Consider the following 25,463-nt stretch of genomic DNA (forward strand, 5'->3'; position numbering starts at 1 on the left):
GTCTGTGGTGAGAAATTCTGTGATCTACGAAAATTTCAAAACTCGGATAAACTGCATGGTCCACGGATGTTGGAGAGCCGGGGCTGAGGGACGGATGGGGGCAGAACCAGCGGCGGGAACAGATGCGGGGAGCCGGGACTGGCGATGTGTTTGCGGGGCTGGCATGTCGCTCGCTGCAGCTCTAGCCATGGAGCAGTCCGGACAGTGCAAGTCCCGGGCCGTCGGGGGCGTCGGAAGTGTTGCGCTGCTGCCACTGCCGCGAGAGTCTCTGTGCCGAAGGGACAGACTCTCAAATGGAGGTGGAGAGAGAGAGAGAGAGAGAGGGGATGGAGACAGGGAGACAGTGGGGAGAGAGAGAGGGGGTGAGAGGAGAGAGAGGGGAGTGAATGGAGAGAGAGAGAAGAGGGAGGGGGGAGAGAAAGGGAGAGAGAGGGGAGAGTGAGGTGGGAGAGGGGGGGGAAGAGAGAGAGAGAGAGGGGTGAGAGGGAAGAAAGAGGGAAGAGAGAGGGGGTGGAGAGGGAGGAGAGAATGGGAGAGAGAGGGGGAAGAGAGAGGGGTGGTAAAAGAGAGGGAGAGAGGGGGAAAGATAGAGAGATGGGGGGGGCAAAGAGAAAGAGGAGATAGAGAGAGGAGAAAGAGAAAGGGGAGAGAGAGCCATGGGGAGAATGAGGTGAGGGAGAAATGAGGGAGAGAGAGATGAGAGAGGGAGAGAGAGGTGGAGAGAGAGGGGGAGAGAGGGAGAGAGAGAGAGAGGAAGAGAGAGAGGAAGAGAGAGAGGAAGAGAGTGTGTAAGAGAGAGAGAGGAAGAGAGAGAGGAAGAGAGAGAGGAAGAGAGAGAGGAAGAGAGAGAGGGAGAGAGAGAGGAAGAGAGAGAGGAAGAGAGAGAGAGGGGGGAGTGTGTGGAGAGGGAGGGGAGATAGAGAGGGAGGGAGAAAGAGAGAGGGGGAAGTGAGGGGGAGAGAAAAGAGGGGGAGAGAGAAAAGAGGGGGAGAGAGAAAAGAGGGGGAGAGAGAAAAGAGGGGGAGAGAGAAAAGAGGGGGAGAGAGAGTTAGGGGATAGAGTTAGGGGAAAGAGAGGGGAGAGAGAGTTAGGGGAAAGAGAGGGGAGAGAGTGGAGAGAGGGAGAGGAGAGAGGGGACGAGAGAGAGAGGGGGAGAGTGAGGTGGCAGGGAGAGAGGGGAAGAGAGGGAGAGAAGAGAGAGAGAGGGGGAGAGAGAGAAGGGGGAGAGAGAGAGAAGGGGGAGAGAGAGAGAAGGGCGAGGGAGAGAGAAGAGAGAGGGAAGGGGAGAGTGAGAGGAGGGAGACGGGAGGGAGAGGGAGAGAGGAGAGAGAGAGGGGGAAGAGAGGTGGAGGGGGGAGATCGAGGGGGAGAGAGAGGGGGGTTGAGAGGGGAGAGAGCGGAAGAGAGGGGGGAGAGAGAGAGAGTCTCTGTGCCGAATTCACCCAGGTGACCGGAATGGATCAGGCTGCGGCTCGGTGCATCCTGGAGGACAACCAGTGGCTGCTGGAAGTAAGTACCAAGCACTGGATTGAAACGGTGGAAGATAGTGGACTTCAAATGCGGGTGGTTGGTGAAAGCATCCTGCTTGCCTGCTAGATTTTCACTTACTGTAACTGCAGGAAAAATGTTCCCGATGTTGGAGGCATTCAGAACCATGGGTCACAGTTTAAGAATAAAGAGGGGGCCAGTTAGGACTGAGATGGGAACAAACTTTCTTCACGCAGAGAGTTGTGAATCTGTGGAATTTTCTGCCACAGAATGCAGTGCAGGCCAATTCACTAGATGTTTTCAAGAGAGAGTTACATTTAGTTCTTGGCGCTAATGACATCAAGGGATATGGGGAAAAAACAGGAAAGAGGTACTGATTTTAGATGAATAGCCATGATCATATTGAATGGCAGTGCTGGCTCGAAGGGCCGATGGCCTATTCCTGCACCTATTTTCTATGCTTGAGTATATGGCAATAAAACTCGATCACTTGATTTTGAAGTATTCATGCATGGTGGATGTATAATGTAGTCATAGAGTGATACAGTGTGAAAACAGGCCCTTCTGCCCAACTTGCCCACACCCGTCAACATGTCCCAGCTACGCTACCTGCTTTTGGTCCATACCTCCAAACCTGTCCTATCCATGTATCAGTCTAACTTTTTCGTAAATGTTGGGATGGTCCCTTAAAAAGTTACCTCTTAAAAATACTTCATGCAAAAAACATTGAAAGCATACTTCTACAGAGCACTAAAACATGATTATAATACATCAAATTTTAAAAAGTTCCTACCCTGGGAGGGGGGACACTCTTCTTGCACACCCTCTCCCCACTCGGTTGCTCCACTCCCTCACCGGGTACTCCCAAGGCCAGTGATCACTGATCCCTTTTAAAAACGCTCCAATCCAATTTAAAGCATATATATTGCATTCAAGTGTGAGTTAAAAGACTCGCTACAGTATGCACCATATTGCACAATTTCAAGCTGAAAAATGCAAACGTTCCGTACCCTCCTCCCACCCACCCCCCCCCGGTCGCTATGTTCCCTCGGGCTTGGTCTCTTGCAATTTCTCACTCCCAACTCTCACCCAATGTTGGCAGCCCTGTGTAACATGGCCTCCCAACTTCTCTGCTCGAGGCCCTGTACTTCATTGCCTGTTGAAATACTTGATACATAAGCTGCAATAACTAAATATAAACGATAGCGACGGTGAACCCTGATTCGTTTACTCTGTGAAACAGCAGTGGGAGGTTATATATTTTTTCTTCTTCTAACCTCCCCCCAACTTTCTTCCCACACCATCTACTTCCTCCACTGATTTGCAATTGGCTTGATGTGAGCCAGTGAGCGGGTGCCGCGTGTGCGCAGGCGCCGGCTCGCCCCTCCTCCTCTGGCCGCTCGGTCGGTTGGGTCGGTCGGTCGGTCGGCGCGTGTAGTGTGCAGAGCGGCGGCGTTTTAACTGAACAGTTAAACTCTCAAGCACACCGCCCCCTTCTTCCCTCGCTTTATTCAACCAGGTGAAAGCCGCGTTTTGCTGCTCTGACAGTTCGGTCTCCGCGACTCGATCAGGCGGCGTGTGTTTTGTGTGTGTTGTAGTGAGAGGGTTGTACAGGCCTTGCCGGGGAGTGCGGGGCCTGCGGCCGCCGCCGGCGGCTTCCAGAGCTGTTGGTCTCATTAACCGGTTGGTGCAGAGTGGAGCCAGTGGTGAAGCGGCAGCCTCTGAAAGGTGACATGTCAGCACTCAGCCATTAACCCACTGGTTATAAATAGCACGAGTCTGCTCCATTTGGACGAGTAGAGAGAAATCCACCGCTTCTTTACTCACAGTTTCAGCATGACAGTGATCAATTCTGACATTAGTTCTGAAATTACAGACATGTTTTATATATATATATATCGCTGATTGTCAGAAATATGTAACACAGCTGTTATTTTGACAGCTTGCCATTAGAACATGCCTCCAAAAAAGGCAGACGGTGAACTGAAGGCACTACCCATCATTGGACGATTTGGTACCTCGTTGAAAATTGGTATTGTTGGATTGCCAAATGTAGGGTAAGTTATAAATATTGTCAATATTACTTTAATATGAACACATTTTATATTACCAATAGTTACCAATAGTTTGGGATAAGTAGCAGTGATTATGATTGACGGATCTAATTAACATTGCTGTCTCAATGTTCATCTGACAAAATATAGCTGTGGGCCCAAGGCTGCTTTAACTTTTATGAACGCAGTTTGTTTTTAAAACTTGATGTTCTTGAATTCATGGTAGTCTTATGTCACCAATTGTTCAGGATCAGTAACAAATTGTAGTTGGCTGACCACGAATGGTTTTTAATTTTTAAAATGAATACCATTTTTTTTTTAAACTTAAAAATCAAGTTTACTTGCCTTCATGATGGGAGTTGTAAACTATTTACAAGTTCTTCTGGTTCATTTTTGAATTAAGTACTTGTGAACTGATAATTTAACTGCCATAGTTAAAAAGTTAGTTTAAGTTCCATTGTAGTAGATTTTTAGGTAAAATCTTATTCGGTCTATAAATTATACTTTAATTATATCTGACATTAGTTCATTATATTTCATGAGTACTCGGGTTTGTTTGAGCTCAAGCAGCTTTTTGGGAATAAAAGCAAAAAGAGAAGTCCTTGTTATTTGTGTACGCGAAAATAACTATATACCACTCAATTATGTTCTAAGTTTCTGCAATGTTTTTTTAAATTTATTGCATTCATTATTATTATTATAATACTAGGGTGGCTCAGCTGGTAGAACTGCTGCCTCACCACGCCAGTGACCTCGGTTCAATTCTCGCTTCTGGTGCTGTCTGTGTGGTATTTCATATTCTCCCTGTAGATATGGTGCATACTATAGGTTTCCTTCAGGTGCTCTGGTTTCATTCCCACATCCAGAAGACATGCAGTTTGTAGGTAAATTGGCCAATGTAAATTGGAAGTGGATGTGAAAGTAGGATACCATAGAACTAGTGTGAGCTGGTGATTGATGGTCAGTGTGGATTCGGTGGTCCGAAGGACCCGTTTCCCTGCTGTATCTCTAAATTAAACTAAACTCTGTAATCTCATTAGAAAAATATGGGTGGCTAACTTATTATAAGGTTCTGTGTGATATAAAATGTTGATTTTAAAGTAAAATGTTTAAGGGAAAAGTGGTTGCATTTGGTATGGAATAGCAAGTGAATGAAGTGTTTCGGATAGGCAATCATTAGGTAAGTGGTGTTTGGTAATTTTAAAGTGTTAGCTCTGGTGATGGGAATTAAATAGATAATCGGAAGGGAGTAGAAACTGGAAAATGAAAGGTGATGTGGAATTGAGGAAATGAGAGTGAATAAGGATGGAACTGCTGCCATAATTTTCTTGCAGTGTTGATTTTATTAATCTATAGAAAATGTATCTCTACTCTGCTCTGACACCTACCACCTGAAAGGAAAATAAGACATGGAAGATGATGGATGGGCATTTGGAAGGGAGGTTATTTTCAAACGGACTCCTTTTTCATACTTGGATAGGTTGCCAAATAAAACTAAAATATGATTTTGCTGTCCAGTCATAATCAATTATGTCCAGTTATAATTTGACACTGGTTAAGCTATCAGGGTGGCGAATAGCTTGAATAATAGTGTGTCACCGTTTTGAGTTAAATTGAAGTGAATGTTGTTTTTTAATTAGTGAATTTAACACTTATGCATTTTTTATTTTCTGTTTAACAACATAAAGTAACATGTTTTTACATGTGGTACGGGCAACCAAGGCCGGCCTTAGGAGGTGCGGGGCCCAATTGAGAACAATTTTGGTGAGCCCCAGGTTCCCTGCCAAGGTAGCAATGTTACAAAATTTTGAGATTTTTAAAATCAAGTCTGCAATTTATCCCATCAGATAAAGCATAAAAATAAGTTTAATTTGACACCTAATTCACTTTCATATCTTCAGTATTAAAAATGTTATGGCCATTTTCATACTCGGAAATTAGCATCTTGTTCCCTATTGCTTTTCCATTGACTTAACACAAAAGCTGTGATCAAGGACAGTTAAATGGCCATAACTTTATTAAAAATTAAGAGAACTGAAAGAAATTTTCTGTTATTATAGATTGAAGCATTCTGAAACAAATATTAAACAATCTTACTTGGATGACCTGAAATTAAAGCATATAATTCGTTAGTTACCCAATTGTAGCTAATTCCAAAATTCAATTACTAGATCTAAACATCTATCCATTTCTTAAGAAAAGATTTACATTTTTAAATAGCCTAAATGTCCAAATAACATTCACACAAGAATTCACAATATAACATGATTTTAAAATCTGATTGTCATAAATTTATAGGCCAAATGGAAGGAATTTAGTGTTTAATTGCTGTAAATTAATGGCCATTTAAATCATCTTGCGAGTGAGATTTTGTGGAACGCGCTGGTTTGGAACGTTGTGGTTGCAGTGAATTTGAGCCCCATGTCGGCATGAAAAATACTGCCGGTTCGGATGGGCTCCAAGTCACCTTCTCGCAACTTAAAATTTTGATTAAAGGCATCTTAAGAAGTACTTTTTTATGTAAAAATAAACAGCCTACCTTGCCTTGTCCCCTACGTGAGATCCGTCCCATTGTCGGCGTTCGCGGCTTTAGAAGATGATTTTTAATTTACTCTACCAATTAAATGATCCAGCGCTAATTTTAATAAACGTAATAAAACGGCAGTCGAAGCGATTTTTCTTTAGCAACTAAACAGCCTAACCGAGATCGATTTGAATAGGCTGCAGAAAAATCGCATTTTAAACCCGCCCCCCTCTCAAAGGCGCCAAAGTCACGCACACGGGCAGCGGCAGAACTGCAGCGCCGCTGAAGGTAAGTTTTGTAACATACCTAGCCAAGGTCTGTAGAATCATAGAAATATAAATAAAGTCTATTATGGACTTTATATCTCTATGGTAGAATGGAAAGTAATCAAAATGTGCGCTGAAAAAGTGCCTGCAAGTTAATGAACCAAACAGATCTAAGCTACATTTTAATATAAAATTGCATACATGTAAACCTACATGTAACAAACAAAATGTGTAGATCACCTCTGAAAAGTACATAGTGACAAGACCACTTGTTTTAGTGACTATGAAATGGGGAAAAAAAGTGATTTAATTAACTCGAACGCGGAAAACCAATAACTATTGGCGAGAAAGCAGTCCAGGCATTAAATTTTGGGCTTCAGCCCCATTCTACCTTTGGGCTTCTACCCCATCCTAACTTAGGGGTGGGGGAGGGGGGGCAGCGGATTCCCCACATTCCTCACTGTGATGGAAGACAATAAAGTTCAATCTACTTCCTCCTTATTCTCCCACGGTCGGGGCAGTCGAACCACCCTCAGTCAGGGCGATCGAAGCCCCTGTGTCGGGGCGATTGAGCCCCCGCGACGGGGCGATCGAAGCTCCTGCGGCTTGGTGCTCCCGGAGCCGGTCTCTAACCAGGGATCATGAGCTCCACGATGTTAAAGTCCACAGGCTCCCGCGCGCGGTTGGAGCTCCCGAAGTCGGCCTCCAGCAAAGGCCGCCAACTCCTTGATGTTAAGCCGCAGTGCAGATGGAGATACGATATGGAAAAAATCGCATCTCTGTCGAGGTAAGAGATTAAAAAAAGTTTCCCTCAATCCCCACCCTCCCTATAAAACAAATTAAAGAACACTAAAACATACATTTAACACATACTAAATAAAACCAACAAAGAAGGAAGGGACAGACAGAATATTGGCGAGGCAGCCATTGCTGGCGCCACCCGGTGTTAATTGTCCCATGCGAACTAACCTTCCAGAGCAGCCTACCTTGCAGAACCTTGGCAAATGCCTTGCTGCACCCGGCGCCACCTGGTGTTACAAAATTGGCTTCATGGAAGAAAACAAGGTGATGGCGGAAGGCTGCTTTTCTGACTGGAGACCTGTGTCTAGTGGTGTGCCTCAGGGTTTGGTGCTGGCCCAATTGCTGTTTCTCATCCATATCAATGATTTGGATGAGAACGTACAAGGCATGATTAGCAAGTTTGCAGATGACACTAAAATGGGTGGTAATGTAGATAGTGAAGATGGTTGTCAAAAATTGCAGTAGGATCTTGATTGGTTGGGCAGGTAGCTGAGGAATGGTTGATGGTATTTAATACAGAGAAATGTGAGATGTTGCATTTTGGGCAGTTTATCAAGGGTAGGGCCTACACAGTGAATGGCCTGGCTCTGTGGAATGTGTAGAGCAGAGGGGTCTAGGAGTGCAGTTACATAGTTCCTTGAAAGTCAAGAATGTTTTATCGTCATATGTCCCAGATGGAACAATGAATTTCTTACTTTCAGTAACACAACAGAATATGTAAACATCAGGCATGAGATTTCTCCGCGGATTTTGAAATTTGTTTTAAAAAAAATCGAAATCTCTATAAATTTCTAAATAGCTTTCTGCGAGACAGTGGGGGCGGGACTGATGATCTAGCAGGGCTCTCGCTTAACTTATTTTCCCTGTTGCCAGCCGGGCAACCGTGGCAGCTTTTTAGGTTGCCACATGACAGTTTAGGTGGTCATTTAAGATGGCTTGCATGACGCGTGCGATAATGTGCTCGGGTGAAGCGCGTAGTTACCAGTCGGAATTATACTCAATGAAGCACTCACATATTATTTCTGCTTCAAATAAAGTCACAAACTAAACATTCACCAATCAAGACATGATATATCCCACAATGTCATGCAGCAAAATTATAAGACAGTATCTCAACTCTTTTTACACATTGCAATTAATGCAATTTCTATTAGTTCTTTCCACTTCCAAACAAAAATGTGGTTGGATTATTCAGCGTATAATCAACCCGTGTCAATAAATCCTGGACCATGGTAACATATATGCGTACGTATAGTTGTGAATGTTGCTCATTAAATAACTACAGTACTGATACTCCATATTAAGAGCATTGATTTGCCGTTAAAATGAATTCTGTAATAACGTGTCAACGGCCGCAGTGACACTGCGGTTTTAATGTTTCACGTATTCACAATTTAATTAATCCATCTTTATGGATTAAAACAAATAATAACATTGGGGATTAGAACACATTTGATTGCATTCCGTTATCAAACATAGTCAATATTCGCTCTGAAGACATTTCCAGGACAATAGGGTCAGGGAAGTTGGTTGAAGTAGGTCAAATTGTGAGGGGAGAGCACGGGGGATGTCAGTGGTGTTGAATGGGGGGGTTCAGTACGGGATGGATGGGGGTAGACAAAAGTGCTGGAGAAACTCAGCGGGTGAGGCAGCATCTATGGAGCGAAGGAAATAGGCAACGTTTTGGGTCGAGACCCTTCTTCAGACTGTTCCCCCATTCTTCTTGAATGGGAGGATCAGTACAGGATGGATGGGGGGGGGGAGATCAGCGCAGGATGAATGGGGGGGGGAGTCAGTACAGTGTGGATCGGAGGGTCTGTGCAGGATGAATGGGAGATCACTACAGGATGAATGAGGGGAAGGTGCAGGGTAAATGGAGGGTGGGTCAGTACGGGATGAATGCGTGGATTAGTACAGATGGATGGGGGATCAGTACAGGATGGATGGAGGAGGTGCAGGATGGATGGGAAAGGGGTAAGTACAGGGTGAATTGTGGAACCAGTGTAGGATGGATGGGGGGGGGGGGGGGGGCTATGGCGGCAGGAGAATTAATGCGAGATGGATCGGGTGATCAGCGCAGGATGAATAGATTGGGGGGGGGAGCACGGGATGTCAGTGAGGACTGAATAGAGGCGGGAATGGGGATCAGTGCGGGATGTAGAGGAGGGGTCCCAGGATAAAGGGGGGGGGGGGAGAGGGCGTGAGAGAGAGAGGCAGAGAAGGGGGGCGAGGTGGGGAGGAAGGAAGGTCAGCGCTTCTCGGACAACATCGCCCGCTGCCTTGGCCGTTGGGAATTCCTCGCCACCGTCTCCCTCCTCCTCCAGCCAACGGGGCCGAGCGGTGCAGCTCAAAGATCCTATAGCTATAGTATCTTTGGTGCAGCTGCTTCAGAAGTGTCGGAGCGAATGACGGGTCCCGCACAGCAGCAGCAGCGGCCGCGATAGCGACTCCATCTCCTTCTCCCTGATAGCGGCCGCTGCTTGCAAACCCGCTAACGGCGATAACCGCTTTCAAAACAAACCCTCCCGCACGCCGAGGCCTACCTTGCCTTGTCCCCTACGTGAGATCCGTCCCATTGTCGGCGTTCGCGGCTTTAGAAGATGATTTTTAATTTACTCTACCAATTAAATGATCCAGCGCTAATTTTAATAAACGTAATAAAACGGCAGTCGAAGCGATTTTTCTTTAGCAACTAAACAGCCTAACCGAGATCGATTTGAATAGGCTGCAGAAAAATCGCATTTTAAACCCGCCCCCCTCTCAAAGGCGCCAAAGTCGCGCACACGGGCAGCGGCAGAACTGCAGCGCCGCCGAAGGTAAGTTTTGTAACATACCTAGCCAAGGTCTGTAGAACCATAGAAATATAAATAAAGTCTATTATGGACTTTATATCTCTATGGTAGAATGGAAAGTAATCAAAATGTGCGCTGAAAAAGTGCCTGCAAGTTAATGAACCAAACAGATCTAAGCTACATTTTAATATAAAATTGCATACATGTAAACCTACATGTAACAAACAAAATGTGTAGATCACCTCTGAAAAGTACATAGTGACAAGACCACTTGTTTTAGTGACTATGAAATGGGGAAAAAAAGTGATTTAATTAACTCGAACGCGGAAAACCAATAACTATTGGCGAGAAAGCAGTCCAGGCATTAAATTTTGGGCTTCAGCCCCATTCTACCTTTGGGCTTCTACCCCATCCTAACTTAGGGGTGGGGGAGGGGGGGCAGCGGATTCCCCACATTCCTCACTGTGATGGAAGACAATAAAGTTCAATCTACTTCCTCCTTATTCTCCCACGGTCGGGGCAGTCGAACCACCCTCAGTCAGGGCGATCGAAGCCCCTGTGTCGGGGCGATTGAGCCCCCGCGACGGGGCGATCGAAGCTCCTGCGGCTTGGTGCTCCCGGAGCCGGTCTCTAACCAGGGATCATGAGCTCCACGATGTTAAAGTCCACAGGCTCCCGCGCGCGGTTGGAGCTCCCGAAGTCGGCCTCCAGCAAAGGCCGCCAACTCCTTGATGTTAAGCCGCAGTGCAGATGGAGATACGATATGGAAAAAATCGCATCTCTGTCGAGGTAAGAGATTAAAAAAAGTTTCCCTCAATCCCCACCCTCCCTATAAAACAAATTAAAGAACACTAAAACATACATTTAACACATACTAAATAAAACCAACAAAGAAGGAAGGGACAGACAGAATATTGGCGAGGCAGCCATTGCTGGCGCCACCCGGTGTTAATTGTCCCATGCGAACTAACCTTCCAGAGCAGCCTACCTTGCAGAACCTTGGCAAATGCCTTGCTGCACCCGGCGCCACCTGGTGTTACAAAATTGGCTTCATGGAAGAAAACAAGGTGATGGCGGAAGGCTGCTTTTCTGACTGGAGACCTGTGTCTAGTGGTGTGCCTCAGGGTTTGGTGCTGGCCCAATTGCTGTTTCTCATCCATATCAATGATTTGGATGAGAACGTACAAGGCATGATTAGCAAGTTTGCAGATGACACTAAAATGGGTGGTAATGTAGATAGTGAAGATGGTTGTCAAAAATTGCAGTAGGATCTTGATTGGTTGGGCAGGTAGCTGAGGAATGGTTGATGGTATTTAATACAGAGAAATGTGAGATGTTGCATTTTGGGCAGTTTATCAAGGGTAGGGCCTACACAGTGAATGGCCTGGCTCTGTGGAATGTGTAGAGCAGAGGGGTCTAGGAGTGCAGTTACATAGTTCCTTGAAAGTCAAGAATGTTTTATCGTCATATGTCCCAGATGGAACAATGAATTTCTTACTTTCAGTAACACAACAGAATATGTAAACATCAGGCATGAGATTTCTCCGCGGATTTTGAAATTTGTTTTTAAAAAAATCGAAATCTCTATAAATTTCTAAATAGCTTTCTGCGAGACAGTGGGGGCGGGACTGATGATCTAGCAGGGCTCTCGCTTAACTTATTTTCCCTGTTGCCAGCCGGGCAACCGTGGCAGCTTTTTAGGTTGCCACATGACAGTTTAGGTGGTCATTTAAGATGGCTTGCATGACGCGTGCGATAATGTGCTCGGGTGAAGCGCGTAGTTACCAGTCGGAATTATACTCAATGAAGCACTCACGTATTATTTCTGCTTCAAATAAAGTCACAAACTAAACATTCACCAATCAAGACATGATATATCCCACAATGTCATGCAGCAAAATTATAAGACAGTATCTCAACTCTTTTTACACATTGCAATTAATGCAATTTCTATTAGTTCTTTCCACTTCCAAACAAAAATGTGGTTGGATTATTCAGCGTATGATCAACCCGTGTCAATAAATCCTGGACCATGGTAACATATATGCGTACGTATAGTTGTGAATGTTGCTCATTAAATAACTACAGTACTGATACTCCATATTAAGAGCATTGATTTGCCGTTAAAATGAATTCTGTAATAACGTGTCAACGGCCGCAGTGACACTGCGGTTTTAATGTTTCACGTATTCACAATTTAATTAATCCATCTTTATGGATTAAAACAAATAATAACATTGGGGATTAGAACACATTTGATTGCATTCCGTTATCAAACATAGTCAATATTCGCTCTGAAGACATTTCCAGGACAATAGGGTCAGGGAAGTTGGTTGAAGTAGGTCAAATTGTGAGGGGAGAGCACGGGGGATGTCAGTGGTGTTGAATGGGGGGGTTCAGTACGGGATGGATGGGGGTAGACAAAAGTGCTGGAGAAACTCAGCGGGTGAGGCAGCATCTATGGAGCGAAGGAAATAGGCAACGTTTTGGGTCGATACCCTTCTTCAGACTGTTCCCCCATTCTTCTTGAATGGGAGGATCAGTACAGGATGGATGGGGGGGGGGGAGATGAGCGCAGGATGAATGGGGGGGGGGGAGTCAGTACAGTGTGGATCGGAGGGTCTGTGCAGGATGAATGGGAGATCACTACAGGATGAATGAGGGGAAGGTGCAGGGTAAATGGAGGGTGGGTCAGTACGGGATGAATGCGTGGATTAGTACAGATGGATGGGGGATCAGTACAGGATGGATGGAGGACGGTGCAGGATGGATGGGAAAGGGGTAAGTACAGGGTGAATTGTGGAACCAGTGTAGGATGGATGGGGGGGGGGGGGGGGGGCTATGGCGGCAGGAGAATTAATGCGAGATGGATAGGGTGATCAGCGCAGGATGAATAGATTGGGGGGGGGGAGCACAGGGGATGTCAGTGAGGACTGAATAGAGGCGGGAATGGTGATCAGTGCGGGATGTAGAATAGTGGTCCCAGGATAAAGGGGGGGGGGGTGGAGAGGGCGTGAGAGAGAGAGGCAGAGAAGGGGGGCGAGGTAGGGAGGAAGGAAGGTCAGCGCTTCTCGGACAACATCGCCCGCTGCCTTGGCCGTTGGGAATTCCTCGCCACCGTCTCCCTCCTCCAGCCAACGGGGCCGAGCGGTGCAGCTCAAAGATCCTATAGCTATAGTATCTTTGGTGCAGCTGCTTCAGAAGTGTCGGAGCGAATGACGGGTCCCGCACAGCAGCAGCAGCGGCCGCGATAGCGACTCCATCTCCTTCTCCCTGATAGCGGCCGCTGCTTGCAAACCCGCTAACGGCGATAACCGCTTTCAAAACAAACCCTCCCGCACGCCGAGGCCTCCCCCTCCCCCTCCTCCCGGTCTCAGCGTGTGCGGGACGGTTTTTTTAAAGTGCCGTTAGCGGATTTGCAAGCAGCGGCCGCTATCAGGGCGGGCGGAGGAGGAGATGCAGCCGCTATTGCGGCCGCTGCTGCTGTTCGGGGCCCGTCATTCGCTCCGACACTTCGTCACCACGCACCTAGTATCTTTCTCACGCAATACAGCCGTCACCGCCAACACAAAACGTCGCGTTCCTTTTCTCCATAGATGCTGCCTGACCCGCGGAGTTACTCCAGTTTTTTGTGTCTGTCTTCGGTACAAACCAGTATCTGGTTGCCAAGCCGCGCAAAATGACTCGGTGTTTAGTTGCCCGGCGGCACTTTGAGTGGTCAATGGCACCTGGGCAACCGTTAATTTCGAGCCCTGTCTAGGGTGCCGATTGGACGAGAGGGACGTCGGTCAGCAGGCAGTGGGGTAGCGGGACATGATTCAGCTCGGTGATTGGAGGAGGGAGGCGTTGGTCAGAGGCGGAAGTGGGGGGTGGGATGGGATTGAGGATAGAGAGCGGTGATTGGAGGAGGGAGGCGTCTGGGGGCGGGACTAGGCGAGGCCTGGTGGACCGAGGCGCCGAGGCCGGGAGCGCAATTACCACAGGTAGCGGCGGGCCCTGGGGAGGGCAGCGGAAGAATGGGCACTGGGCTGGGAAAGGCCGGGGCGCGGCTGCAGGGCTGGGGCCTTGTCGGTGTCAATAAGCAGAGGGGGGAGTCTCTGAGTGTGAGTAAAGGTGAAGGGACATCCCTGTGAGTGAGCAATGAGGGGGTCCCTGTGAGTGTGAGCAAAGGTAAGGGGGGAGGTCCCTGTGAGTGTGAGCAGTGAGGGGTTCCCGGTGAGTGTGAGTGGAGAAGACCCTGTGAGAAATTAAGGGTAAACAGGCATGAGACGTGTCATTTCAAGATACAATTATCAAAAAAATTCTGCATAAAGGGGACGCTGCCCCTTTTTACCCCCACAAGGGGCGTTGCCGCATGGAATCCTACTGGGGGGCAATGTCCCCTGGACTCCCATTTCTCTTCCTCTTTTTTCATTTTTTTTCCTGTCTCATGCCTGAAACATAGTGCACTGTAAACAAATATAATAAACTAGACTAAGTCTAGTCTATTATATTCACACAGGAGGGCTGGTCCCCCGACGCAATATTCCACCTCTCCACCAATTACTTCAACCCAAACAACCATTAGCAGTGAATTTTTACTCCAAACCAACCATATTTTCATTTTCAAACCACATTAAGGGCACTCACAGTTGAGTAGACATGTGTTCAGTGTTATTCAGAGCTCAGAGAGACGTGATCCTCTGGCTTCCTCCATCTTGCAGAGACTGGGTGAGGCACACCACTCCCTGGTTTTATAGTCCCTCCCTCTCCCTCCAGCAGGGGCAGCAGAGAGAATGGTGAATTAATAAAAAACATTAATATCTCTCTGATTTTTTATCGATGGGAAAAATCCTCCGGTCCTGGCAGGCGGAGGGGGGCTCTGAGCGAGGTGGCCAAAAATGACGGCCGTAGGTGGCGGCGTTCTCTCGGAAATCGCAGCACAGTGGGCCAAAAGCGGTCAAGATCAGACTTTTAGGAATGTAGATGAGAAAAACGTCTAGTGTGTTCACAAGCATACGTACACATAAAAAACAAACAATAACAAAAGGAGTTGAGTATAGGAGCAAAGAGGTCCCTCTGCAGTTGTACAGGGCCCCTAGTGAGACCACACCTGGAGTATTGTATGCAGTTTTGGTCCCCTAATTTGAGGAATGACATTGTTACTATTGAGGGAGTGCAGCGAAGGTTCACATGGTTAATTCCCGAGATGGCGGGACTGTCATATGCTGAGAGAATGGAGCGGCTGGGCTTGTATACTTTGGAATTTAGAAGGGTGAGAGGGGATCTTATTGAAACATATAAGATTATTAAGGGTTTGGACATGCTAGAGGCAGAAAACATGTTCCTGATGTTGGGGGAGTCCAGAACCAGGGGCTCCAGTTTAAGGAAAAAGGGGTAAGCCATTTAGAACGTAGATGAGGAAACACTTTTTCACACAGAGAGTTGTGAGTCTGTGGAATTGTCTGCCTCAGAGGGCAGTGGAGGCTGGTTCTCTGGATACTTTCAAGAGAGAGCTAGATAGGGCTCTTAAAGATAGCGGTGTCAGGGGATATGGGGAGAAGGCAGGAACTGGGTACTGATTGTAGATGATCAGCCATGATGACTTTTGAATGGTGGTGCTGGCTCGAAGGGCTGAATGGTCTCCTTCTGCACCTATTGTCTATTGTCTATAATAACAATGCAATATAACAATAATAGTCTATGTAGTTCAGAGCTTATTTGAGATTGCAGTGTTAAATAACCTAATGGCTGTTAGGAAGAAGCTGTACCTGGACGTTACAGTTTTCAGGCTCCTGTACCTTTTTCCTGATGGCAGGGGTGAAATGAGTGTGTGGCTAGGGTGGTGTGGGTTTCTGATGATGTTGGCTGCCTTTTTGAGGCAGCAACTCCGGTAAATCCCTTCAATGGTGGGGAGGTCAAAACCTGTGATGGACTGGGCAGTGTTCACAACTGTTTGCAGTCTTCTTCACTCCTGGGCATTCAGGTTGCCGAACCAGGCCGTGATGCAACCAGTCAATATGGTCTCTACTGTACACCTGCAGAAGTACAAGAGAATCTTCTCTGACATACAGAATTTCCATAAACTTCCCATGAAGTAGAGGTGTTGATGTGCTTTCTTTATAATTGCATCAGTGTGATGGGTACAGGAAAGACCTTCAGAGATATGCACGCCCAGGAATTTGAAGCTTTTGACTTTCACCACCATTGTCCCATTGATATAGACAGGTTTATGGGTCCTCATCCTTTCTCTTCCAAAGTCCACAATCAGTTCCCTGGTCTTACAGACATTGAGAGCCAGGTTGTTGTGCTGGCGCCATTTGGTCTGTTTAATATTCACATATTAAAATAATATATACAGTACAGTAAAAAACAAAACAGAACCTACCACCATAATACACGAGAAACGATAAACTATTATATAATTATATTACACTCCTTGTCAAGGATGCATTCAACCCCCACCTCCCAGCAGTCCCGGAAATCCCCCAGGGAGCCTGTGGACAGCGCGGAGTCCCTCTCTAACACCACGGACGTAACCCTGGAAAAGGGGCAGGCAGACGGCTCAGGCAGAGCCCGTGAGTCACAGCCTGGTGCTGTGACTCACGGATGGCCAGCTTGGCCAGGCCTAGGACCAACCCAACCAGAACATCCTCGGCCGTACCCTCTCCCCTACGCACAGAGTGTCTGAAGATGATGATGGTGGGTGAGAAGTACAGCCAGATATTTAGATATTGGAACACTTGGTAACCAGCTCTTTTTAATTATTTTAAAAAAAAATTTTTTTAATCAAAACATTTATTCAATTATTAAAAAATAATATTTACACTACAATAAAACAAGCCAGAACCCACCACCATAATACAATACAAACATATATCCATAATAAACTACAATACAACTATGTTACAATCCTGCGGAGCCCAGCGGTCCCGGAACTCCCTCAGGGTGCCCGTAGATAGGGCGTATTCCCTTTCTATCCGCACCCGGGCACGGACGTATCCCCGGAAAAGGGGCAGGCAGCCGGCTCGGGTAGAGCCCTCCATCGTCTGGCGCCTTGACTCGCGGATGGCCAGTTTGGCCAGGCCCAGGAGCAACCCAACCAGGACATCTTCAGCCCTACCCTATCTCCTACGCACAGGGTGTCCAAAGATGAGGATGGTGGGTGGAAAATGCAGCCAGAAGGCAAGGAGCAGCCCCTTTAGGTATTCAAACAATGGCTGCAGCCTCACGCACTCCATGTACACGTGATACACAGACTCTTCCAGCCCGCAAAAGTGGCAGGCGGCTGGTGAGTCTGAACCGCGAGAGAAACAGGTTGCAGGGAACACCTCGGTGCAATACCCTCCAACCCAGGTCCCCAATGTAGAGGGGGAGAATCCCTGCATAGAGGGACCCCCACTGGGGGCCCCCCTCGTGACCGGAAGGCAACACCGACCGCCACTTGGTGTCTGGACGGTGGACCAGGGCGAGGAAGTGCAGGGTTTGGAGGAGGAGCCTGTACAGGACACGCCTCCCTGCGTCTCGGAGGGAGACAAAGGGTGTCGAGGAAAGGCGGCTCAAATTGTGTGGGACCGGCTCCCGGGATGGATTACGGCGCCTGGGTCCGATGAGTACTTCCGGCTGAGCGGGGGCTTGCTCAACCACAAGTACTCCATACGTTTGAGCCCCCCCGACACCCGGTGGGGCGAGACAAGGACCGTCTGCTCTCACGCCCGGGCCATCACGGCGGAGGGGGGGGCCCGGTCAACGGCATTTGGTAACCAGCTTGGAGGGGATGATGGCATTGAATGCCGAGCTGTAGCCTATAAACAACAGCCTGACGTACAGTGCCATCCATAATGTTTGGGTTAAAGACCCATCATTTATTTATTGCCTCTGTACACAATTTGAGACTGGTAATAGAAAAAAAAATCACATGTGGTTAAGTGCATATTGTTAGATTTTAATAAAGGTCATTTTTTATACATATTGGTTTCACCATGTAGAAATTACAGCAGTATTTATACATAGTCCCCCCATTTCAGGGCACCATAGTGTTTGGGGCACAGCAATGTCATGTAAATGAAAGTAGTAGTTTTTAGTATTTTACTAGACCAAGTGGGTCCCGTGCCCTCAACGCGCGGTTGCGGGGGGTGTGGTGGGGGCCTGCGGCGTCACACACACTAACCACCCCCCACACACACTAACCACCCCCCTTGATATTATATTAATATTATTCATTTGCTCCTTTTACCCATTCCCCCGTCCTATCCACTCACGCATAGCCCCCAACTCGCAGGCGCGGCTAGAGAAGGAGAGTGAGGGGGTAGAGATAGCGAGGGCAGAGACAGAGGGCAGGGGCAGGGGGCAGAGGTAGCTGGTAGAGGCAGAGGACAGAGGCAGCGCGAAGAAGCAGAGGGCAGCGACAGAGGCAGAGAGCGGCAGCTACCTCCCCACCATGCGCTGACACGAGGACCCCGAGTGAGGGGGCGAGGGGGTGGGCGGGCGAGCATCGACCAAAGGACCGCGAGTTGGGCCGCCGCTGTATTCAGCTATGATCTTTGGTCTTCAGTCGACGGCCCGATTTCATCTCTGGCTGCTTCTTTTGAATAATGGGGGGGAGGAGGAACGGGCGACGTCACTCGCAGTGCAAGGAAGAAGGCACGTAGACCCATTGTGACGTCATCAGCGAACGACAGTCATTTTAAAATTCAATTTTGTCAGATTTTTGAACATTTTCATTAATAACTCGAGAAATAAAGCATGAAATTTTCAGATAAGACGATTTTGGACTCCAGGGGGAAAAATGTCTTCCGGAATATGTAAAGAAATTGCATATCCTTTGCATGCAATGACTGCTTGAAGTCTGCGATTCATGGCCATCACTCGGTGTCTTTGGTGATGCTCTGCCAGGCCTGTATTGCAGCCATCTTTAGCTTATGCTTTTTTTGGGGGCTGGTCACCTTCAGATTTCTCGTCAGCATGTAAAAGGCATGCTCAGTTGGGTTCAGCTCGGGTGATTGACTTGGCCACTCAAGAATTTATGATTTTTTAGCGTTGAAAAACTCCTCTGTTGCTTTAGCAGTATGTTTGGGATCATTGTCTTGCTGTAGAATGAACCGCCAGCCAATGGGTTTTGAGGCATTTGTTTGAACTTGAGCAGATAGGATATGTCTATACACTTCATAATTCATTATGCTACTACCATCAGCAGTGGTATCATCAGTGAAGATGTGAGCCAGTACCTTCAGCAGCCATACATGCCCAGGCCATAACACCCCCACCACCATGTTTCACAGATGAGGTGGTATCCTTTGGATCTTGGACAGTTCCTTCTCTCCTCCATACTTTGCTCTTGCCATCACTCTGATATATAAGTTAATCTTCGTCTCATCTGTCCACAAGACCTTTTTCCAGCTCTTTTAAGTACTTCTTGGCAAACTGTAATCCGGCCATCCTATTTTGGCAGCTAACCAGTGGTTTCCATCTTGCAGTGTAGCCTCTGTATTTCTGTTCATGAAGTCTTCTGCGGACAGTGGTCATTGACAAATCCATACCTGATTCCCGAAGAGTGCTTCTGATCTGTTGGACAGGTGTTTGGGGTTTTACTTTATTATAGAGAGAATTCTTCCGTCATTGGCTGTGGAGGTCATCCTTGGCCTGCCAGTCCCTTTGCGATTAGTAAGCTCACCAGTGCTCTCTTTCTTCTTAATGATGTTCCAAACAGTTGATTTTGGTAAGCCTAAGGTTTGACTGATGTCTCAAACAGTTTTATTCTTGTTTCTCAGTCTCATAATGGCTTCTTTGACTTTCATTGGCACAGCTTTTTGAAGTCATGTGTCCCAAACAATATGGTGTCCTGAAATGAGGGGACTATGTATAAACACAGCTGTAATTTCTGCTTGGTGAAACCAAAATGTATTAAAATACCCTTTAATAAATCTGACAATGTGCACTTTAACCACATGTGTTTCTATTACAAATCTCAAATTGTGGAGTACAGAGGCAAATAAATTAAATGATGGGTCTTTGTCCCAAACATTATGGAGGGCACTGTGAATATAAATCGGCACTATTTTATTTATTACAGGAGGAAAAGGCTGGTTCTATCATAACGTTTGAGATATTTGGACAAGACCAGGGATAGGTTAGATTTGGAGGGTTATGGGCCAAGCACAGGCAGGTAGGACTAGTGTTGATGGGGCATTTTGGCCAGCATGGGCAAGTTGGGCCGAAGGGTCTGTTTTCTTGCTCTATGACTAACATGGAACTCGGGTGGGGTACACTTGCTGTTATTTTTTGATGTTTCTATGTGAGGTACAAGTCAGGAGTACAACAGAATATACAATGATTTTATATACACTAATTTTTATGAGTGCAGCTTCAAAGGCGTTTAAGCAGCCAACTTACATCCCATCCATTTTAGATGTTTATTATGACTGCAATGTGTTCCATCTGAAAACCATATCAGTTAATTACTCTGGCAATTCCACCACCATCTTCCAAAGACAAGCTCTGCCAAGGACAAGGGACGCAGGCACATGGGAAATTAATCTGGCTCACTGGGTTCATTTAGTAAACTTCAGAAAAGTGATTATGTCTTCCTTATGTAGTGTAGGCAACACATGACTCCAGACATTGCCTAGTAACCCGGGGGCAATCTAGGATGAACATAAAATCCTTACATTGAGCATGCCTAAAACAATACAGCATGCCTTTAAAATGGCTGTGAATATCACTACCTTGCCTCTTTCGTTTTGATATTTGTTCACATACCCATGATCAAACAAAATACTATGAAAGATGCAAGGCAGTGATATTCACAGCAGTTTTAAAAGCATGAAGTATTGTTCTAGGAGGAGGGAAGATGATGACTTAGAAATTGTGTGGTGTTATTTGTTTCATCACAATGCACCTCTTCGGCTTATTTTCACTTTGACACCAATTTCAGACTGGCAGTGGTGTTTAATATCTGGCACAGCCATCCAGGCTCCTTTATTAGTGAAGCCTATCTCCGGAATGACAGCTGAATAAGTCAATATGCCAGATTTACTGGCCGTGGAAACTTATGGAGCTGGAATGATTGAATAAGTTTAAATTTTCAAACGTTGAAAAATGTTCAAAAGGCATCAGATCAATGATGCATTAAATTTTTTTACAACACTAGAAAACGTTTAAAACAAATTTGTTGCCTCAATTAATTAAATTTCGTAGAGCCCACTTCTATCTCTTGCACATGTGCCTTTCTATTGAAACAAATGAAGTTACTGCTTGTGTTAGGTCAAATCTAATGTTGTCTCAGAGCTCACACTTCAAGTGTAATTGCTGGGAACTGCGGGAAGCTAGCAAACTGTTGATGGGGTCTACTTTAGTAGTGTAATTGAAGTAACATTTGTGAGGATCTTTACGTTTGCAACTTTTGCTTCAGTGGCTGTGAGCGGTGATTGAGATGGTCAGTTTGGGCCTCTCTGCAATAAAGAAAGTTGTGCACTGTTCTGTAACCTAATTTTCATTTGCACTGCTTTTATGCTTGCTCATCTGTAGAAATTTGGGATTGGGTTGAGAGATGAATGAGAAATGAGTTGAGATTGTGCCAAAAGTCATATGGGACTACAATACCATGGTACACTCTGTCGTGGAGAAGACATTTTAGTGTTGCAGCTACAGGGAAAGTGTAAATAAAGAATGCAAATGCTGTTAAGAGATAGATTAGGAGATCGGAAATTTATCCTTGGCATATTAGGTCCGTTCAAGAGTCTGACAACAGCGGGGAGGAAGCTGTTCTTAAAGTAAGTGCATTATGTTTGTGCACTCAACTCCCACTTAAAATGATGTGCTGTGTATAGATATCAAAAATGAGCATAAGAATAACTGCTGAAATCGTTGTTATTCTAATGCAAATCATTAGTTTTGTATTCCAGGATGTGGTTGATGGGAGCAATGTGGCAACTTGTTAGGGAAAACTCCATCATTGTTCACTACCAGCAAGGGGGAAGGCTTTTGCATTTTACCTGTCATTTCTTGACAACATCATCTGCAAAATGCCATGGTCGTGACAGTGTTTTGACATTTTCACACTTGGTTCTTCTGTTGTTCATGGGTCATATGGTACAATAGTTTACCAGTAAATGAAATGAGAGGTCAAAAGTTCATTTTCTAAACTGCCACAAAATTATGTGCATTGATGCATGGTTTTCTGATACAAACGGCACTTTCAGCTTTTATTTTAGATTTACGTCGAATATTATTTTGGTTTATTAGCGTTAGGGTTTCCATCCAAAATTGTCTTATGAAAGTGAAGTACATTGCTAAGTGATTATCTTTGAAACGTATGAATTAGGTGAAACATGAATGATATAACAGCGGATCTAATTTTAATAAATCAATTTCTATCAATTCATTCTAACCTTTTACCTCTATACATTAAGAATCTATCTGCTTCTGCATTGAAAATATTCTAAGACTCTTCCGAGATTTTTCACCAAATCTTTGTTTTAAATAGGTGACTCCTTAATTTTCAACAGTGATCCCTAATTCTAGTTTCCCCCACAAGAGGAAACATCCTCTCAGCATCAGCTCTGTCCAGCCTCCTGGGATCTTGTGTTTCAATCAACTTTCCGCCTTATTGTACAAGAGTCCAGCAGAACAAATCGGTGTCTAGAAAGGTTGCTTTCCTCTAACTTAAGTTGGTTGCATTGTTCAACTAATCAGTTATTGTGGTTATGAATATCACTGAATTATTCCTATTGTTGCTATGTAGGAAATCTATGAAATTAATCAATTAAAATATTAAAAATCAATTGTTGCATTGAATGCTGTAAATACATTTCAATAAACTACTGTGATTGAAATGCGTGAAATAACCAGTGTTGATTTTTATTGATAGAGGTAAATCTTTAGATCTATCATCCATGTCAGTGAAATAGCTAAATATCGGAATAATTTGATACACAATGCTTGACTTTAATTATTGACAGTCAACAAATGTGCACGTTCTAAAAGTCAAATCAGTAGTCAATTTTTCCAATTATAAAAACAGATATAACTTCTGATATCTTTCAAAAGTAAAATATTGCAGATGCTGAAAATCTGAAACAAAAAGGCAAAATCTTGTGAGTAATTCCAGCATTTCCCATTTTTAGTTTTGAAATTTTTTTGAAACCACTTTGGTGGAAAAATTAAATGTTGATCGAAACACAGCTGCAGAACTGCCTGTTGCTATATCTTGAGAGATTTAATGTCACTTGGATCTGTTACCCAACTGTCAATCTTCTTGCGTCTACCTTCCAATGGATGCTTCCATAGTCAGGCATAATTGTACTGATTTGTTTGGTGACAGCCGAATGGCAGTCAGAACTGCAACTTGGAATTTCTGCTGTGACACAACATTTGTTGAGAGCTGCATTCACCAAAATATCACATTTTGAAGTAGCATGATGTTTCTAAAAAGAAGGAAAATCTGAAAAAGTGCAATGTTTGAAAGTTGTTCTCTGTTGTGAACTGTGAAGATAGACAAGTTGCTGGCCTGAATCTTTTGAAGTAGCCAAGTGTTGAGTTAACAGATGCACAGTTTAGGGCTTGAGCAGATGAGCCAAGGTAAAATGGAGAGACAAAACATTTTCATTTCAGTTTCGTTTATTGTCACGTACAGTGAAAAGCTTCTGTTGCTGTTGTATTTTGACAGAATGCTGCACACCTCTTCTCTGTTCAATACAACACCAAAGTTGTGAGCTAGTTTGGCTTAAGATAATTTTATAGATGGAGACATGAAAGTGGGCAGAGACATTGGCTTCTGCCTTCCAACACTGGAGGAAATTGTTGCCCACAGTTTTTGATGCTGAACAGGTAGTGTTAATGGTTTTGATAGAATTATGATGGCATAGTTGAACTTGGTAATATTCTGTGTGAAAATAGTTATGGAGTTATTGGTCCTTCAGCCTACCTCCTCTACACTCATCATAATTGCCTGTGTTAGGGCCATATCCATCTATGTCTTTCTTATTGAAGAGCCTGGCAAAATATTTCTTAAACATAACTAATGCATCTATTTCACCACCATCTCTGGCAATGTGTTCCAGATTTTGTTGAGTAAGTCACACATACTCACGGATCTGGTACAACAGTATTTGTTGAGTAACATATACAACACTCAGCAGCATATCAATTCTACCGTGCTGCATCACCAACTAACAGCACATGTCGGGTTGTGATAGTATGAATGGTGTGGTAGTAGGCGGAGCTTATATTAATAAAGCACTACATTGGTTAGTATGTAATGTAACCAATCTACATCTTTCCTTGTAAGAATAAAAAGTGAAAGCACTTTGCTGGGTGCTGACTGATTAATAATGCGACCAAAAATGCTAATAGCACATACGAGGGAATTCAGGTGGTTCAAACAAAGTCCTTGTATCTAAGGGGCGGCCAACAAACCCGTCCCACGCGCATATGGCACAAATCCGCATCATCTTCCCTTCACCGGCGAGAATATCGTCAAAAATGATGGCGCAAGGATACCCCGCAAATAATTGTTCCATTGTACGCAGAGTTGATGCCAAAGGGCATCTGCAGGAACTTGTAACGGCCAAAGGGGGTGCCAAACGTGGTGAGTTTGGACGAGTCGGGGTCCAGCGGGATCTGCCAGAATGAGCTTTTGGCATCCAGAACAGAAAACACAGAGGCACTGCCTAGCTGAGCAGCAACTTCCTCCACCGTGAGCATCGGGTAGTGCGGGCGTTTGATCGCGGTGTTCAGATCTCTGGGGTTGATACAAATTCGGATTTCTTCTTTGTTTTTCTTTATTGCGACCACCATGGGGGAAACCCAGTCGGATGGGTCGGTAACCGGGGCAATGACACCCAGGGACTCCATCCGCTGGATCTCATTGTGTACTCTGTCACGCATAGCATGTGGAATGCGGTGTGGTGCTCGTACCACAGGTGAGACATTTGCATCGGTGACGATATTGCACTTGAGAGGTAGGTTCCCAAGCTTTTCGTCAAAAAGTTCCCTGTACTGGAAAAGTATCTGCTGGGTGGAGCCCTCGGCAGGAGATATTTGAAGGACAGCTGGCCCGAAAGTTACCAGTCCTAGGTCCTGGCATGCGTCAATGCCAAGCAGAGTTGCAACTTTCCCATGAACAATAAAAAAGTTCAACTTGTGAGATCGTGACGCTAAGTGGCACTGCGACTCAGCTCTTCCAACTGGGTGCACCTCCCCTCCTCCATAAGCTAACAAAGCAGCCAATGTGTTTACAATACGTTCGGCATTCTTGACGCGTGTAAATTCGGACAATGGCATGATGTTACATTTGGCCCCAGTGTCGATCTTTGCAACAGTTATGGTATTGTTGACACGAAGTGAAACTTCAGGGTTGAGGCGCTTGTTGGTGGAATCAACCAGAGAGTGTATGTTATGTCTGTTATCATCAGGCTCGGAGAGAGTATTTGGAGGAGGTGCTAGTAGCTCCTGGTACTCATCCGAATCTCTCTTTTAAATTTTTATTTATTTATTTTATTAGAAGCAATTGTACAAAGAGAAAGTAATCGACATAACAGTTATACAATTTTCGTACTGC

At 45.4% G+C, this 25,463-nt stretch overlaps 1 protein-coding gene across 1 annotated transcript in view; it reads left to right on the forward strand.

Moving 5' to 3' along the window:
- The first annotated feature begins 2,853 nt into the window (after positions 1 to 2,853).
- ola1 (Obg like ATPase 1) overlaps positions 2,854 to 25,463 on the forward strand; it is a 165,881-nt gene continuing 143,271 nt past the window's right edge. Inside the window, exons 1-2 of the mRNA XM_033023932.1 lie at positions 2,854 to 3,007; positions 3,431 to 3,545. Coding sequence (XP_032879823.1) covers positions 3,445 to 3,545 — 101 coding nt within the window. The 5' untranslated portion in view covers positions 2,854 to 3,007; positions 3,431 to 3,444. The remainder of the gene's footprint in view (positions 3,008 to 3,430; positions 3,546 to 25,463) is intronic.

The sequence above is a fragment of the Amblyraja radiata genome, chromosome 7 (assembly GCF_010909765.2).
Source record: "Amblyraja radiata isolate CabotCenter1 chromosome 7, sAmbRad1.1.pri, whole genome shotgun sequence".
NCBI classification, from domain to species: domain Eukaryota; kingdom Metazoa; phylum Chordata; class Chondrichthyes; order Rajiformes; family Rajidae; genus Amblyraja; species Amblyraja radiata.